Source organism: Temnothorax longispinosus, chromosome 5 (genome assembly GCF_030848805.1).
Source record: "Temnothorax longispinosus isolate EJ_2023e chromosome 5, Tlon_JGU_v1, whole genome shotgun sequence".
Lineage (NCBI taxonomy): Eukaryota > Metazoa > Arthropoda > Insecta > Hymenoptera > Formicidae > Temnothorax > Temnothorax longispinosus.
Genome location: NC_092362.1, coordinates 10741541 through 10760330, shown reverse-complemented (window position 1 = coordinate 10760330; position 18790 = coordinate 10741541). Strand labels below are relative to the sequence as shown.

The following is an 18790-nucleotide window of genomic DNA, read 5'->3' as shown; positions in this document are numbered from 1 at the left end:
GCGAGAAGAAGTTCAAGAGAGGATGGAAATGTTACATCACGAGCACGAAGAGAGAATGGAAATGGTGTCCCAAGAGCAAGAAAAAATTCAAGATAGAATGGAAATGTTACATCACGAGCACGAAGAGAGAATGGAAATGGTGTCCCAAGAGCAAGAAAAAATTCAAGATAGAATGGAAATGTTGCATCACGAGCAAGAAGAGAGAATGGAAATGTTGTCCAAAGAGCAAGAAAAAATTCAAGAGAGAATGGAAATGTTGCATCACGAGCAAGAAAAGAGAATAGAAATGGTGTCCCAAGAGCAAGACAAAATCAAGAGAGAATGGAAATGTTGCATCACGAGCAAGAAGAGAGAATGGAAATGGTGTCCCAAGAGCAAGTAGAAATTAAAAAAAGAATGAACATGTTGTATCACGAGCGAGAAAAGAGAATGGAAATGTTGTTTCAAAAGCAAGAAGAAATTCAAGAGAGAATGGAAATGTTGCATTACCAACAACAAGAGGAAATAGAAGTATTGTCTCAAAAGCAAGAGGAAATAGAAAAGCAATTAAATAAAGACAATAAACATACTTTATCTGCAAGAAGAAGACCTAATCTTTTGAAAATTACAAGACAAAGTAAATTAAATCCACAAGCCCGATTGTTTTATCAGAAAGTAATAAAATTACAAAAAGATCAAAGACGATTAAAGCAAAAGATTCGGAAAATGAAACAAAAACGTACATCTAACAGAATAATACTTAGCACTACAGATCATAGAGGCAGACAGGATAAAACTTCCTTAATACGACAACAAATACTTGATCTAATAATAAGACATGATAAAGTGGCACCTCAGGTACATTAATATCTTGATCAATATTGTATATCCTTCGTCTATATCATTCTTCAATCATGTTTGCAAATTTATTAACAATATTTTTTCTATTGTTTTAGTTATTTTTTCTTTCTTTTTCTTTCTTTTTTCTCTTTTTTCATGCTATTTAATAATATTGTTTGCAATTGTATTTATTTTATTTAAAAATTATTAAAAATTGTATATATAAAATTAAACATAAAATTAAAATTTTGATGCATATATTTTGTATTATTGCATTCTATGGATGATATTTATATAATCGGTTCTTATATATAAGACCGTCTTGAGTACAATTTTAAGACGGTCTTGAAATAAGAACAGACTATAAATATTGGCTTATGATTATTTTCTTATATATGTTTATTATGTTGTATTATGTCTTTATTTTCAACAGGCTAGACGTTACACTCTTGAAGAAAAAATGTTTTGCTTAAGTCTCTTTAAAAGATCTCGTACATCATATAATTTTCTTTCTAAATATCTACACTTTCCTTCTCATGTCACTTTAAAGAAACAATTACGAAATATTCCTATTGATACTGGGTGTAATAAAAGTATTCTACAATATTTATGTTTAATTAAGAAAGAGATTGATCCTAAAGATTTATATGTGGTGCTTATTTGGGACGAAATGTCTATACAACCTGCTGTCCAATATGATCCAAAAAATGATAAGATAATTTGGAACGCGAAGAGCACCGCAGTTGCGGCGGTGTCCGGATCTTCCCCTCGGACCTTGAAAATCCAGGAGAGGGCCACGTGGAGGTGTCGCGCCGGTTCGTACCCATATCCGCAGCAGGTCTCCAAGGTAAAGAGCCTCTAGTCGATAGACTAATGTAGGTAAGGGAAGTCGGCAAATTGGATCCGTAACTTCGGAATAAGGATTGGCTCTGAGGAGCGGGGCGTGTCGGGCTTGGTCGGGAAGCGGGTTTGGCTGACGTGCCGGGCCTGGGCGAGGTGAACCGTTTTATATAAATTGTTTTATATAAAACTGTTGCGCCTAAGCTCGCTCGCCACGAATACGACGTGCCAGTTGGATGTCTTTCGGCATGATGGTGACTCGCTTAGCGTGAATAGCGCACAAGTTCGTGTCTTCGAAAAGACCCACGAGGTACGCCTCGCTAGCTTCCTGGAGAGCCATCACAGCAGAGCTTTGGAAGCGGAGGTCAGTCTTGAAATCCTGAGCGATCTCACGAACGAGTCGCTGGAATGGCAATTTACGGATCAACAATTCCGTACTTTTCTGGTAACGACGGATTTCACGGAGGGCCACGGTGCCGGGCCTGTAACGGTGAGGTTTTTTCACACCGCCGGTGGCCGGGGCACTCTTCCTCGCAGCTTTAGTGGCCAATTGTTTCCGGGGCGCCTTTCCTCCGGTCGATTTGCGAGCAGTCTGCTTGGTACGTGCCATCGCAACGGTCAATCGATATGAGTCAATACGTCAATGCGAACAGCGAACAAGCGATTCGAGCGAAGATCCCTTGTCAGATTGCTTACCGGCGATGTTGCCATCTCCCACTTATGCTACACCTCTCATGTCTCCTTACAGTGCCAGACTAGAGTCAAGCTCAACAGGGTCTTCTTTCCCCGCTAATTTTTCCAAGCCCGTTCCCTTGGCAGTGGTTTCGCTAGATAGTAGATAGGGACAGTGGGAATCTCGTTAATCCATTCATGCGCGTCACTAATTAGATGACGAGGCATTTGGCTACCTTAAGAGAGTCATAGTTACTCCCGCCGTTTACCCGCGCTTGCTTGAATTTCTTCACGTTGACATTCAGAGCACTGGGCAGAAATCACATTGCTTGGAAGATTGGGGTACAAAACGAACTAGAAAGATAGCAGATCATGCGATTGTTTTTTATATAAGATGTCTCGCCTCTGGAAAGCACATGCCAATTGGCTACGGATACAGTCATGGTGCAACAAATTCAATTCAATTAGCCAGATGCATCAAAGAATGGTTGCTAGCACTTATAAAGTGTGGTTTCAAACCAGTTGCAAGCGTTTGCGATCAAGGGGGAACTAATATTGCAGCGATCAATTTATTGATACAACAAACGCGACCTGCACTACATGGTAATGGTGAGTAATTTACATATGTATTGATATATGTATTTATGTGTGTACCTGTATTGTATAAGTACTAAACATGCATTAAATTTTTTTCAGAACCACAAGGACATATAAAAGATAACACCATTTTTCTTAAAAATCACAAAATTATACCACTCTTTGATTATGTTCATTTGCAAAAAGGCGTGCGGAATAACTTACTAACTAAACATTTAATGCTTAACAAAAATGTATCAACAGATTTGAAATGTCCATACGCCACATGGGATGCTATCGAACGTTTGTATACTATCGATAAACTGAACAAATATTCAGATATTCAACAACGGATGATGCCTAAATTAGTGGATAAGCATATCTATCCAGCTTTGATTCCAAAGATGAGAGTAAAATATGCTGTCCAAGTGTTAAGCCATACTGTGGCTCATTACATGGCTATTGTCGTATCTTATAAACAAGGTAAATAATAATGGTCATTTATCAAAAAAATGCTGGAAAATTTTAATTTGCATGCACTGTAGAAGCAAAAAAATATTCTGACTTTACGCATTATTTATTTATATTGCAGGTGTTGTTGAAACTATAAAAGGCACGATACAGTTGCCAGAAAGCGCCGCTGCTACATCAAGAACGCTATTATTCTTTGATGAATTATTCGATTCCTTTAATGGCAAACAAGGACAAGGCCTTAGTAGTATAATTAGTCCACAAAGCACGCATAAACGTTTTTGGCAAAAGGCATTATTTACGTTGGATAATATGCAATTTGTTGAAAAAACAACACTAAAACCAATAAGAAGAAATGCACCAAAGTGCTTAAAAAATTGGATGTGGACGATCCGAGGTGCTGCACGTCTATGGGATGTCCTCCAGAGAAGTGGATTTACACATCTTAATTTAAAATATATAAATCAAGACGTACTAGAAAATTTTTTCGGCCAAATAAGAGACGTAGGACGTAGGAATGTCAACCCAACTCCTTACCAATTTGGAACGGCATTTAAAACACTAATTACTGCTAATATTACGTCCAAGCATTCCGTCTCTTCTAATTGTGAAGAAAACGAAACGGATAGTTCCTTAGCATTAATGACTATGTTTCGCGCAGCAGAAATTGCACGCATGGAAAATAATGACACCAACATAGATTGTGCTGAAGCTGCTGTACCAATAGTAGAAGCAAGAAATGTTTTTGTGAATGTGCACAAAATATTGAGTTTTATGCGTAAAAAATGGATACCTATATGCAGTGATTGTGCAAAAAAATTAGAAAATGAACAAATAACAAATATATTACAACAAGCGATATATATAACTGAAGTGCAATTTCCAAACTTTTGCCACAATATCAAATTAAAAGAACAAGTTTTAAATAGCATGGCGACGGAGACAAATTATTTAATAATGCACTGTAAGTCTGCTTTGAAGGAGTTGTTGGATATGGTTGCAATGGAATTTATCCAGCAGTGGTGCAATTTTCTTAATAAAATATTAAATAAAAAAATATTAGCTGAATTCCAGCCAAATTATATGTATAATCAAGCTAAATCATTGGCAATGAGATATGTTAAGAAAGGTAAGAAGGGGAAGTATTATGTTTACACTCGCAAATAAGGGAATAGAATGAGTTATTTATTAAAACAATTATGTTTTTTTTTGCAGGTACTTTATCCAGGTATACGCATCTAAATTAAAATATGTTTATACACACACACATACATATACACACATATACACCGTACATACATATAAACACATACACACATGTACACATTCTATATCTATTTTATAATTTTATATATTTTTCCTATTTCGAAATATTTATAATAAAACTTGTAATAATTAAATTGTAACAATAGCAGTGTAGCTTAATTTTTGCTTCCTAGCCATTTTTCTATCATAATTTTTATAAATAGCAATAATTATAATATGAAAAAATCAGCTATTATGGATTTAAATCGAGCGGTTCGACAGCCATATTGAATTTTAGTTCCTCAAAGGTGGGGCAAGATTTGTAGAGGCGCTACAAACACTGGCAACGCGAGAACAATGGGAGTTTACCGGCCCTGATCGATACCGTGCCGCCGCTTCGCGCCGCGCGCCTCCCGTCATACTGCCGGCGTCGCGCGCACCGTCGCGCGTTCGTGGCGGACAGCTGACCGCCACATGATGCTCCGATTAAACTCTTCGGCTCTTTCTAAGGGGGGGAGATCCATAGACTTGCAAGTTGCAAGGAGAAGACGGATGAATTGATGAGGGGGATTATTTAAAAATGGGAGAATATCTCTTGGAGATTGAGGATAAGTTTTCTCAATGTATTTGACTAAATAAGAGGCTTTACTACAGTATGTGCAATCCGCAATTAAATATTATACATAGTTAATATTTTGCATTGGGTTGCTGCAAGGGCAGCGTTCGGCTGATGACAAAGAACGAGACGTCTGTCGTAGCGTGGACATAAAGTAAAGCATACATATAATTCTCAGATCTCAAGACGAATATAAACTCTAGCGGCCCTTGTACTTTTTTTTACTAATGTCTGTCTTTAAATATGGCGTTCCAATGAGAATCTCTTAAAAGGGCCTTGCTCGCTGGACCGGACTCCTCGCCTCGATCCTCCCTCTCGAACGCTAACTGCCGCAGCTTTCCCTTTCCTGGCGGTGAGCTCTCCCTGGTGATCTGACTCTCGCTCGGTTGATCTCCAGAACACGCGCCGCAACGATCAATCCGTCAAGAAAGAGATAACGGACTCGACACATTCGAAGAAACGCAAGCAAGTGCGGCCATGACACCTAACGATCGTGAGGAAAGAGGTGGGGGCTCTTTGAGAGTGGCGACTAGAGTTCCTCTAGTGGCGACTCACGCGTCGCGCCATCTAATGTGAAATGATCGGGCGTTGTAAAACGCGAAAAGAATTCGAGCGCAATATCTGAACAAATTATTTAATTTTTAATAAATCCAATTATTAATATTTATTTTCATAATTGAGCTAATTTTTTATTTTGATAAATGTAAATACAAATATCTTATTGTATTAATATTTAATATTAATAATTTAATTAGTTGCTTAATTTAACTTCTTGTTTAATAAATGAGCGGATGCAGTACTGAAAATGTACCTATTATATAATATTTTAATTTTCAAAATTGTCAAATTACAAACAGGAATTTTGTTGTGACTTTTACAGTTATAAAGTAACTATTTAATGGAAATGGAAGCCTAAAAAATTAATTAACATCATTGCCGAATTTTTCTCAGGAACATAGGCTCTCAACAAAAGATTTCCACCTATCTCTGCTCCTCGCCAGGAATCTTAGTTCGCTAATAGATTTGCCAGTTTCGCGCGTGACTGTCCTTCTCCAAGTTGTTCTGGGGTGTCTTCTTCTCCGCGTACCAACGGGCTGCCACTGCAAGGTAGCATAAGGTATTTCATCGTATTCCTTTCTCAACGTGTGCGTGTGGCCAATCCAGTTGTATTTGCGTCTTTTTATCTCCCTGTGAATGTCGGATTGCCCCGTTACCTGCCACAGCTTCTCGTTTGAGATTGTTCTGGGCCACCATATTCTGAAGATCTTTCGCAGGCATTTATTAACGAAGACTTGTAGTTTGTCTCCGTCCATGTCTCCGACCCATAGAGCAAAACGGACTTTACACAAGCGTCAAACACACGCAACTTGACTCACATCAGAGATAAGGTTCCCGACTTCCAAATATTTCCAAGGGACGCGAAAGCCCAGCCAGCCTTCTGAATGTGGTACGCGACGTCCTCCGCCTGTGTTCCGCCATTTGGGGTCACTACTCCACCCAAGTAAACGAAACTATTCACTTCTTCGATCTGTTGCCCTTCTATCCAAATGCGAGATTACTGCTATGGTTAACCCCCATACATTTGGTTTTGCTGATAATTATTTTGAGTCCTCGTCTATTGGCTTCTAAATTTAGATCGTTTATTTTGCCCTGCATATGTGCCCTACTATTTGCTAGCAGTACTATGTCATCGGCGTAGTCTAAATCCTCTAGGTGTTGGTTTACCCTCCACGGGATGCCTCGCCTCTTTTCGCAGGTAGCAGACATTGTTGTCACAGATGAATTATCGAGAGATGTAGATAGGAAGTGAGGGGGTAGCCCGAATGAATAAAGCAGCTCGGTTTCGTATTTTCTATGTCTCGCCGGCTGAGCCGTACGCTCTCTTTTTATTCTTATTCACACGAGGTCTGGTTGTAATGGCGTTCCTGACGACACTGCTCGGTCGGCGGGGCAGCTCGTGGTCGCACATGTGACGCTCGCAGCGCACCCGACTGTAGCCGAACATTCTCGAGCGTCTCCGATCACAGCATCAAGGATGCTCGGCTTCCGGCTAAAGGCCGATTCGCAGATGCGCGTCAAACTATTTCGCCTTAAGGGGATGCTAAATTCGTATGTATTTGACCGGAAATGAATGTCCGGGAAAGAATCTACCATATGAAATCGTTTGTATTTCGTGTGAAGACTTTTGAAGTGCAATTGAAAAGGTTTGTGAGTCATTCGTTTAATTGTAATTAATTAATTATTTTTACACCATGCATTTAGCCGAAATAGATAAATTAATAAAAGTTTTTATACGGAATCGTTTGTATTTTGTATGAAGAGTTATGAAGTGTGATTAAAAAGGTTTGTGAGTCACCCAGATAATTATAATTAAATATTTATAAACTCGGTAATTAGCCGAAATATAGATTTTTAGTTATTCATGTTAAAAGAAGAAGGCGCTAGTGTTCCCGAAGGTTCGTCTGCAATCAGAATTAATATGAACGTTTTAAAAATTATTTTCTAAAATAAATAAATATACAGGCTAATGAGCCTGTAGCTATAAGCGATAGTTGCTAATTAAGTTTGTCACTCATATTTCCATCTTGCAGAGGACCTCCGTAACGAGATCAAAGATGTACACCAGCTGTGCAGGGTGAAGAGGTTATCTCAAACGCCCTTAATTGGGCCACAGCTCAATTAAGAGCGACTCAAATGTCATTACCGCTGAGAAGTACTTCTTGCCATTTGAGTCAGCATGTCAGAGCTAGTCACTACGGCCGATTGTGGTGACACAGCACTGGACTGTCTGCAGAAGTTAATCGCATATAGCCATCTCACTGGCAATGTGCCTGATTCAACGGAGCCTAACAACTCTAACAAGCTGCTGATTGTGCGCATTGTCGAGACCATTTGCGGTTGCTTCACCGGTCCACAGACCGATGAGAGTGTGCAGCTGCAGATTATTAAAGCTCTACTGACTGTAATGACAACCCAGCATGTGGAGGTATACGAGGATACGGTATTGTTAACAATTCGTACTGTTTACAACGTTTACTTGTCGTCACGCAACCTGGTGAATCAAACAACAGCCTGTGCGACTCTCACGCAGATGATCAACGTGATCTTCGCGCGAATGAAGACTCAGGCGGAGGAAGAGAACGTGAGGCTTGATGGGGAACATCAGCAGGAGGGTTCTGTCATAGCAAACGGCAAAACTGAAGCTGCCCTGGTAACCATTGCAGTTTGGTAGTTCAGATGCGTCCCGAAGAAGTGCGCAAGAAAACAGTTCAAAATTGCGACAAAAGTGCATAATATCTGTGATTGAACGAGTACTTACTGTACTATTGCAGTAGTCTGCTGTAAGAAGCTACTGTGAAATTTTATACTATTTGTTAAAAGTAAACATGTAGCAGAAATGTGAAAACAATATGGAAGTATCTTTTGAGTACAGATCCAACCAGCAGAAACGTGAAAAGAACGTACAAGCATCTGCCCGTGAAAAAAAGAGCAGTCGAGTGTGCTAAACGCTTGAAACATATTTGCAGCAAAATTTCACAAGTGTATGTCGCTTAAATTGTTGTTTTTGCCGTATAGATCCGATCGTGACAGAAATGCGAAAAAAGCGTGCAAGCATCTGCCCGTCAGAAAAAGAACAGTCGAGCGCGCTAAACTCCCAGACAGCACAAAATATTTATAAAATATTTATAAAATATTTATAAAAAAGATTTAAATATTTTGAAAATATATACGTTCAATATTTTGTAAATATTATAATGTCCGGAAAATGAAAGTATCTAAAAGATTATAATAAATATTTTAAAATAAAGTGTAAATAATTATCATCAATATTATTAAAGTTGTTTTTAATTTATGTTATAAATATTTATAGAAATAATTACTGGTAAGTTAAGTGGAGATTGTGAAACTGTTATAGCTTCGTGCTGTGAAATGTAGGCCATACGGTCCATTTTGGCGTTACGAATTTCGAAAAATGTTTGATTGATAAATCAGATGTACGGTATATTCTGTCAAAATAACAAAGATAACGCTCTCAATAACGATAAATAAAAAAAAACAAGGCAAATGAGAGCTCGTTCGCGACGATGGACGGGCGACAGTAATAAAATATTACAAATTGAATAAAATATATATAATAAAGTAAACGTTTCGGTCCTTGATTTGGACCCTCCTCAGTACATATAGCTGGTCGAGTGAAATGCAGTGGTCACAATAAGTAGTAAAAAATGCCGCGTAATACTTATTGTATTACGCGGAGAGATGGTGTCGTATATCTTATCAATTTGACTGTCAGGTAACTCTTGTGATCACTTTTTAAGGTATGACTATATATATTTGTTTAATTTTTTTTTTATGGAATTAAGATAACAGTCACGTTGAGGATACGAGATCCACACTCTCATAATCGGAGAGCGGAATAACTGCATTTTTGACTACTTGTGACCACTGCATTTCACTCGACCAGCTATATATGTACTGAGGAGGGTCCAAACCAAGGACCAAAACGTTTACTTTAATTATTATATATATTTTATTCAATTTGTAATATTTTATTACTGTCGCCCGTCCATCGTCGCGAACGAGCCCTCATTTGCCTTGTTTTGTTTATTTCTGCCAAAATCATTTGTATTTCTGCTGCTCTACTTCTAAAGGTGAAATTTCATGGGCAATGAAAAGTAGCAGCAGATCGTACTGATTGGCTACAAAATAGAGAAGTTCTAGGAACTGGAGAAAAGACGAACATTTTCCGCCCTTAGTCATTAAAATCCGTTCATACCAATTTTGGACAGATGGGGGGTAAGGACAGTCTACGTTACTTTTACCCCCCATCTGTCTAAAATTTGTATGGACGGATTTTAATGACTAAGGGCGGAAAATGTTCGTCTTGAAAAGAGCTTTCGAAAGGCGTGTGGCATATATGCGCAATTCAACATGGCGTCATAGTTATGGCTACTTAAAGGAATAAATTCAAAATTTCAGATTCAACATGACGCCATGTTGAATTGCGCATATATGCCACACGCCTTTTGAAAGCTCTTTTCAAGACGAACATTTTCTGCCCTTAGTCATTAAAATCCGTCCATACCAATTTTGGACAGATGGGAGGGTAAAAGTGACGTGGATTGTCCCATATATACATATATATATAAAACCTCTTATTTTTTACAAATATACATATATATGTATTTATATTCGTATTATATAGAGAATCGCTATAACATTAAATGTAATAATAGTTATAATATAGAACTATTGTCTCCTATTTTTGAAATTTATTAAATATGTATTTATTGATTAAATACGTATTTATTATATTTAATGTTATTCTTGTGAATTCTCTATGTTAGGTAGATATAAATACACATATATATCGTATATATACATATATATATAATATTAACATGTTTTTTAAATCATGTTTATCTGCAATAATTAAATTATTTATATTAAATCAATTATTATTTTTAAAATAAAAAATTTACCTGACAATGTGATTATTCCTTATCCACTAATTATTAATTTTCAAATAAGTAATAATTCATGTATTAAAAACACATGAAGAATATAAAACGATGCAAAACTGGAAACTACTGGAACAGATTCGGGTCTGGACTAGTTATTTATTGGTTCGGATTCCTTTGACTGCTTGAACAGATCGACTGAGAAAAAGTTTATTATAATGGACCATTTTCCCGAAAATATTACATACATGGATCCAACTTGTATCAAATCTATGAATAATACGTGATTATAATCGATATAATTGTATATATTTATTTTTGTACAGTTATCTTCAAGAAATGACAAGAGATGATACATCATCTAATATTTGTAAATAGATTTCTGTTAGAGGATCTGATCATGGATTAATATTTTAATACTGTTTCTGATTTTTATCGCAATGAATTAAAGTATTTGTATTTTCATATTGTAATTATTATATTCAAGTCATTAAACTATTCATGTATTTTTATTTTCCCTCCAAATGTTTGCGAAAACTTAACTATTTAGTAGAGCTACATAATCGAGTAAATGAATTAAATATTATCACATAACTGAATGAATTAAAATCACAGTCCTTAAAAATACAATGTAGCTACAATCTATAGGGTTGTGTGGGGTGATGTGCAACACGTTCACTCGTTGCTCGGAAAACATATCCAAAAATCAAATTCTTGAATAGATCATGGCTGTATAATGTAGAGGAAGGAAAATACTACAATTCTGTGTGATTAGATTTTCAAAATTTTAAATTTTTCCTAAAAATTTTTCGAGTTTTCAAAAAAACGTCTGTTTTAGCATTTTTAAATTTTCTTGGGGTGATGTGCAACACAGGTAAAAAATGCATGAATATTGACATCAATCGACTTAAATGTCAAATTTGGGCTTCTTAAATACAAATTAATCGAAATCTGGTGAACAAAAAATTTCACTGTATTGTAATCGACCTCTGACAAATGGAAATTTCACCAAAAAAAATTCATTTTTTTTATTTTTTATTTATTTATCGGCTTAAAAATTAATATAATGAAAGGAAAAACGCAACCGGATGATCGCCTTTCAGCAATTTTATTGCTGCCCAAATTAGATCGCAATTGACCGAAACAGCGATACCCTTATTTTTATACTTTCGTGGCATAATGACTAAACACATTGAAAAATACCGGAAATAAGTTGGCGCTGCAAGTTCATATTTTTTTATGAACTATAGCTCAAACGATTGCTCCCTCAGAATCAACAATTGCTCCCCTTTTAAAATTATTATTTTTTGAAATATTTAATAAAAACGAAAAATTTCTAATTTTTATTGAAAAACATATTTATAATAATTCTATATAACTAAATCCGGCATAGAACAATTGCTCCTTATTGCTCCATCATAATTTTAATGATTTATTGGATTTTTATTGAAAAATTAACAAATTAATTATTTCACAAGTAACGCCGCCGCCGCTACTATCGGCCGCCTATTGTAACTATGGCTCGGCAGCCATTGGCGGAAATATTCAAACGTAATATAATAGCTCTATTGTTCATAACTATATCTCAAAGAGTTTAGTCAACATTTCCTATTGATTTTCGGTAGAATAACTATTTCTCGCTTCGCTCTATTGGGATTTTCAATCGCTCTATTCGTCGCTGCTTTTCTGTAAGAGCTGCAAGTTGATTGGCTTAAACCAAAACTCGAACGCAGTTCTAGCAATGTGGACACAAGGCTTAAGTGCCCATCTACAATAGGTGTTTTAAGCCCTAAGCCCTAAGAAATTGACCAATCACAGTCAATTTATTCTCTTCAAATTCAATTGTGATTGAACAATTTCTTAAGGATTAGGGCTTAAAGCTGGCCACACACACTTTTTCGTAACAGTAACAGTAGGATTTCGACCAATCGCGTTGCTCGATTCGAAAACGTACGACCGTACGTCCCCGAATCGAGTAACACGATTGGTCGAAATCCTACTGTTACTGTTACGAAAAAGTGTGTGTCCGAGGCCTAAAACACCTATTGTAGATGGGCACTAAGGCTGAGTTTCCACTGAGCGCGTCACGCATTGCGTTATCCGTCGCGACCAATCAAAACATCTTATTTTATTACATTATTTGTAATAGGATGTTTAGATTGGTTAAGCCCCTTGCACAATGCCAGACAACAGGCAATAGGAACAGGAAATAACCAAAAAATCGTTAATTACAACCTAAAAAGTTTAAATGCTATGATTGGTTGGCAACAGGCAATAGACACAAAATTTCCAACGTGACGGAAACTCTGTGTCTATTGCCTGTGTCACTGTTTATTCTGCATTTATACATGATTTCTGATTTCTATTCCCTGTTCCTATTGCCTGTTGCCTGGCATTGTGCAAGGGGCTTTAACGACAGATGACGTGACGCGCACAGTGGAAACTCAGCCTAACGTCAATAAAGGCTCATGCACAATGCTGACAGGTAGGCAATTAAGGAGCAATCGTTTTATGTTGGATATACTTGCAGAAGACTGTGAGAAATGTATTTTTCCAAGAAAATAAACAGTTCTTTGCTAAAATATCATACAAAATTAATTATACGAATGGAGCGATTGAAAATCCCAATAGAGCGAAGCGAGAAATAGTTATTCTACTGAAAATCAATAGGAGGAAATGTTGACTAAACTCTTTGAGATATAGTTATAAACAATAGAGCTATTATATTACGTTTGAATATTTCTGCCAATGGCTGCCGAGCCATAGTTACAATAGGCGGCTGATAGTGACGGCGGCGGCGTTACTTGTGAAATGATTAATTTGTTAATTTTTCAATAAAAATGCAATAAATCATTAAAATTATGATGGAGCAATAAGGAGCAATAAAGGAGCAATCGTTCTATGCCGGATTTAGTTGTATAGAGTTATTATAAATATGTTTTTCAATAAAAATTAGAAATTTTTCGTTTTTATTAAATATCTCAAAAAATAATAATTTTAAAAGGGGAGCAATTGTTGATTCTGAGGGAGCAATTAGAGAGCAATCGTTTGAGCTATAGTTCATTAAAAAATATGAACTTGCAGCGCCAACTTATTTCCGGTTTAAAAAATGCATTAAAACACTTCATATACACATGTTCAATCGTAAAATAGTGATAAACTAGCGAAAAATGAGTGTTGCACATTACCCCCAAAAAAGTGCACATAACCCCAAACACGCTATTTTGCGCGGACTGGCGTGACACCAACACAACGTAAAAAAATCACAAAATCGCTTTGGATTATCAAAAGTACTTAAAAAACTAACAATATAAAAATATTTACCTATAAGATGACTAAAACCAATTCACGAAATCACTATGAATGTGAAAAGCGAAAATTACATTGAGCTCGAAAAATTTAACTCACTTTTCGTACAGCAAACCAGGGTGCGTGCCATCTCGCGAGTTAAGCTGGATTTTCACGAGCCGCTGAAACCGACCGTTCGAGCGACAAAACGGATCACGTGACGACGTTTGTACCATACAAACGATACAAACGTCGTCACGTGATCCGTTTTGTCGCTCGAACGGTCGGTTTCAGCGGCTCGTGAAAATCCAGCTTTATTTATCTAAAACGAGGTACTATTGACACAAATAGATGACAGTATGCGGTTCTGTCAAATGTCGACATGCAGACCAGGAATCGGAAACGTTGCACATTACCCCACACAACCCTATATATATATATATATATATATATATATATATATATATATATATATATATATTCATTATAAAATAGATTATAATATATATATATATATATATAATCAGCTGTTTTATAATGAATCAATTGTACGATAAAACAAAGTTATTTATCTGGTTATAATATTTACAGTCCTTGAATCTGAATCCTTTAAACAAAATTGGACAATTCGTTGAATCTAAGATCAGATTTTAGCTTTCTTTCTATTTTTATCCGACACTGTATAGGTACTTGTCGTAACTTTTCGTTAGATCAAAAGGTTCCCATCTACTCGCTGGAAAAATGTGTTTGTTCCTCTCGTACCATGATCTAGTGAGAAAAATAAAAAAATAACATAAAAAAGAATTATGCAAAATATTCTTTTAATAATAAATACCTAAGTAAAGGCTCAGTCACAATGAGAAAAATAAGGAATAAGATAAAGGAATAAGGAATAAAGGAATGTCGCATCTCACTTCAGTACACGTACATTAAAGTGAGATGCAACATGCCTTATTCCTTATTCCTTTATCTTATTCCTTATTTTTCTCATTGTGACTGAGCCCTAAAACTTTTCCGACATGTGATTCCTCGGTTTCGACAGAAGCATCGTGCATAATACGAATATCATCGTGAACGTCAAATGTGAACAGAGGCCCGCTCTTTCCTCATGCCTAATCGCAATATTACATACATTAAAATAACATGCCAACATTGTGATATTGCTTCATAAGTTTTATCATTTAGTATATTTACCTTAGTTACAATAAAATCAGTTACAGTTGCAGTAAAACGTATAATGGTGCGGTAATATAAGATATAAGATTCTCCTTGACATACATTAACTGATCTGCTATTACTGTTTTAAGCTCGCTGAATTCGGGCCTCAGAACTTCTAAACATCTCTGAAGAACCTAATAAGAATGACCTGTATGTGAAAATGTAATTTATGCAGCAAAACATTATATATCATGCCAATGTTACTCCAAAAGTGACACTGGAGTATTTTAATAACTTAAACGTTCTCTAAACCACTGAGACATTCACCTTTCTTCATTATAACACTCCGACGATGGTCAGATCCATCCCAATAACTGAATTTGATCTCAATTTCTTCTTCCTTCAACGCGTTCTGCTTTCTAGCCCATTCTTGTCTCAATTCTTTCCTAAGTTTATTTTTCTCCTCGTCCCTTTCCTTACTGGCAAAAAACATGTATCTACATCTGGATTTTTCTAAATCTTCTTAATCGCAGGGCCATCAGATTGCACATTTTTTAACTACGGGGATTTTTCGGCATTGTCTTCGTCAGAAGACATCTCAGCTTCATCTTCGTCTTCGTCCAGATTAAAAGACAAAGCTTGAATCTGTCTCTTCTGTTTGTTCTTTTCTGTCTGCTTCGCCGCTAGTGCTCTTTCCTTTTCCTGCTCTTTTTCACGTTCCTTCTATCAAAGCATAAAATACACGTACAAAAATACAAATTATGAGATAATCAGGATCATAAGAAGATTGTAAGAAATTACTTGTGGGTATCAGGATTCGTGAATGTTCGCTCAATTTAACGGCGGATTTTCTCTTGCATTCCGCGTGACCGACGGTACATGCACATTTCGTGGCATCTAGCCTTAGCATCTTTGTGATATCGTCATCATGCATTAGGATTTTCTTCGTATCCTATCTTCTGAAGAAGCCCATCGAAAATTCTTGATATGTATGACTAGATGACATTTCTGAATGTCACTAGCAGAAATCAGACACATATATATATATATATATATATTTATAAATATAAAAATTAAAATTTGTAAATATAAACGTAAGTGTAACGTATAGCGCATCGTCGATTTGCCAACTCGAGACTCAGCACTCGGCGAGACGCGAGGAGCGATACCCGAAATGCATGGCATCGTGGCATAGCCGGCGCGTGCTAAGCAGCTACGTCACAGCTCAAGCGAGAAGGAAACAGCAGATCGTATGTCTGCCCTTCTCTCCCCGCTCGAAGCTTGCCAAGTGCCGAGTCAGCCGACTGGCATATCCCCTCCATCTGAGTAGTTCGGACACGAATCATAGCACGGACACGAACCATGGGTGCGTTCAGCCGATACTTCGCTAGCCTAGCAATCGTGAGCAGTCGCTCGTTTTCGCTCGTTTCCTCTCCTTTGATCCAATGGATTAAAAGGAGAGGAAACGAGCGACTGCTCACGATTGCTAGGCTAGCGGAGTATCGGCTGAACGCACCCCATGTGTGTACCGTTACCGAGCGTAACAACGTAGTTCACGTCCACTTTCTCAGGCGGTGCGTCAGTATACGTCCGCTGGAACGGAATGATCCCGGTGGCCGCTCTCAGGTTTCTCTCTGCTATTAGTGAAGGGTGCGGCCATATTGAATTAAATCACTATCGGGTGTTCAGTTGCTCATGATGTGCGTTTATCTGCATTCGTTATTACAATATATAACGAAGCAGGCGAATGTTTTTGTGTTAAATATTGGTACATGTTATCAATAAGTTTGTAAGTCATGCCTTCAACGTGTAGCGTACTTGAATGCCGAAATCGAACCACTACTCCTGTAGTATTAAACCCTTTCTTTTGGACATTCTGTATATGCCAGACTATTGTATAGAAATCTTGTATAAAACCACTTGTATAGAATCTGTAGTATAGCATATCTTGACTAAAATCAACATGGCGGCAAGCATCACGGCCGAGATGCCTGTCAGCGGTCTAGTATTGTATAGAAGTCTATGATAATATCTAAATAAATTAAAATCTCACATTGTTCATCCGAACCCCAGATTTCTAGCAGTTTGTATTTGGACACGACTCCCTGCGACTGCAGCGTTTGTACTATTGCTTGAGTGCGTGGTATCAACCTGAAAAAATCGTATTGAATTGATGTAATCTATTCGATGAATCAACGTGAAATCGGAAGGAGATAGAATAACGATTTACCTGGCTCATGACTTGGTTATGTTCCCAGGTGTCGTCAGCAGCGATTGAACAAATCGTTTCAGCTTAGGGCACACTTAACCCTCCAAGAAAAAATACGCGAACCACTTGACACCGTCCACAGATGCTCTATATCCATCGATGGTAGTGCCCATCCGGCCTTTCCAAATGTACCAGACACGCGGCAAATGATCTTTCCGGTTCCTTGATTATATCTATAAATGAGAATAATATTCGATCATAATGAAGATTAATATCTTTATATAAATAAATAGGAAAAACATTATAAAACAACAATTGTGATAAAAATACCTTGGCGGTGGATCAACCAATGGTTCACTAAGATGGCATAGCATGGAAGCGAATTTCGGCAATCATTCGGATTCTATCGCCGTGACACCTCGCATATACATCTTATTCGTTTCGTACACCTCTTTATAAACCACCTATTCCGGACTGATTTTCCGTAGAACGCACGAAGAATGCATGAACACAGGTTCCTCCATTTCTGATGGTGTTCTGAAAGATGGTTCAGAATGGAGAGGTCGCATTCAATAGGTCTTAATTATCGATAATAATTAATAACACACCATACCTAACCTGTAAGCAGGTTTCCACTTGGCCTTATCCTGATCCTCTTTTAGATCCGCCATACCTGCAAGAACTATCTGGCGCAGCAATTTCGCTTCCATGTCGGTTGGTAACGGCATTCTGTAACAATTCTTGTTGTAGACAACCGTCTCAAACATATTGCAACATACATACAGTCAAATTCCAGTATTCTGATCTAATCGAGGAAGTCAACGGGAAGACAATGATGACGACGACGACGACGTTTCGTGGCGGTGGTTGATAGCGCGGCACTTTTCGACGTCTTATCGTGTCCTGTCTCGCGGCATGTATTCCTTGCACTCGCGTAAACTTTCCTCCAGCCTCCTCGAGATTCGCCGCCATATTGATGATGCATGACGCGCCGTTTGACTGTTTTCCGTCTTTTTATAGTCGACTATTTAGAAGTCGACTTTTAGTCGACTTTCCGTCATTTTTAGAAGTCCACTAGAAGTCGGCTTATAAAAGTCGACGGAAAATCGACTTTTATAAGTCGACTATTTAGAAGTCAACTTTTAGTCGATTTTCCGCCATTTTTAGAAGTCGACTATTTAGAAGTCGATTTTTAGTCGACTTTCCGCCATTTTTAGAAGTCGCCTATTTAGAAGTCGACTTTTAGTCGACTTTCCGTCATTTTTAGAAGCCGACTAGAAGTCGACTTACCGTCGACTTTCCGTCAACTGTGCTCTTAAGCTATATCCACACAAACTTGCATAAGCCCATAAACATAAGCATAAAGGCCATCGCACACAAAATTGTATAGGCTGCATAAGCATAGCATAAGACCGCTGGACCAATAAGCATCTT

General features: G+C 37.3%; 3 protein-coding genes and 1 long non-coding RNA gene across 13 annotated transcripts; 2 read left to right on the top strand and 2 right to left on the bottom strand.

The window, feature by feature from the left end:
* Nucleotides 1-1675: 1675 nt before the first annotated feature.
* Nucleotides 1676-2658, bottom strand: LOC139812837 (histone H3). Its single transcript, XM_071777936.1, has one exon. It carries the CDS (start codon nucleotides 2267-2269, stop codon nucleotides 1859-1861), a length of 411 nt encoding a protein of 136 aa, XP_071634037.1. The 5' UTR covers nucleotides 2270-2658; the 3' UTR covers nucleotides 1676-1858.
* A 7-nt stretch (nucleotides 2659-2665) lies between these two features.
* Nucleotides 2666-4836, top strand: LOC139812835 (uncharacterized). Its single transcript, XM_071777933.1, has 4 exons — nucleotides 2666-2940; nucleotides 3028-3390; nucleotides 3500-4507; nucleotides 4594-4836. The coding sequence occupies exons 1-4, from the start codon at nucleotides 2748-2750 to the stop codon at nucleotides 4623-4625; spliced, it is 1596 nt and encodes a 531-aa protein (XP_071634034.1). The 5' UTR covers nucleotides 2666-2747; the 3' UTR covers nucleotides 4626-4836.
* Nucleotides 4837-6848: 2012 nt separating this feature from the next.
* Nucleotides 6849-10586, top strand: LOC139812836 (brefeldin A-inhibited guanine nucleotide-exchange protein 1-like). 2 transcript variants are annotated; one of them, XM_071777934.1, is made up of 2 exons: nucleotides 6849-7443; nucleotides 7831-10586. In XM_071777934.1, the coding sequence occupies exon 2, from the start codon at nucleotides 7977-7979 to the stop codon at nucleotides 8469-8471; it is 495 nt and encodes a 164-aa protein (XP_071634035.1). In that variant the 5' UTR covers nucleotides 6849-7443; nucleotides 7831-7976; the 3' UTR covers nucleotides 8472-10586. The 2 variants fall into 2 exon arrangements, with proteins under 2 accessions (XP_071634035.1, XP_071634036.1); XM_071777935.1 differs by having other exon boundaries at nucleotides 6849-8240; nucleotides 8331-10586.
* Nucleotides 10587-14712: 4126 nt separating this feature from the next.
* LOC139812838 (uncharacterized) lies at nucleotides 14713-18352 on the bottom strand. Of its 9 annotated transcripts, none has more exons than XR_011731958.1 (10): nucleotides 18140-18352; nucleotides 17970-18085; nucleotides 17687-17893; nucleotides 17378-17589; nucleotides 17201-17298; nucleotides 16683-17078; nucleotides 15949-16165; nucleotides 15475-15870; nucleotides 15184-15341; nucleotides 14713-15101 (listed from the first exon to the last, which is right to left on the bottom strand). It is a non-coding gene; the product is annotated as an uncharacterized lncRNA (long non-coding RNA). The 9 variants fall into 9 exon arrangements; XR_011731956.1 differs by lacking the exon at nucleotides 16683-17078 and having other exon boundaries at nucleotides 14713-14757; nucleotides 14825-15101; nucleotides 18140-18349; XR_011731957.1 differs by lacking the exon at nucleotides 16683-17078 and having other exon boundaries at nucleotides 14713-14757; nucleotides 14918-15101; nucleotides 18140-18347.
* Between the last annotated feature and the right edge of the window lie 438 nt (nucleotides 18353-18790).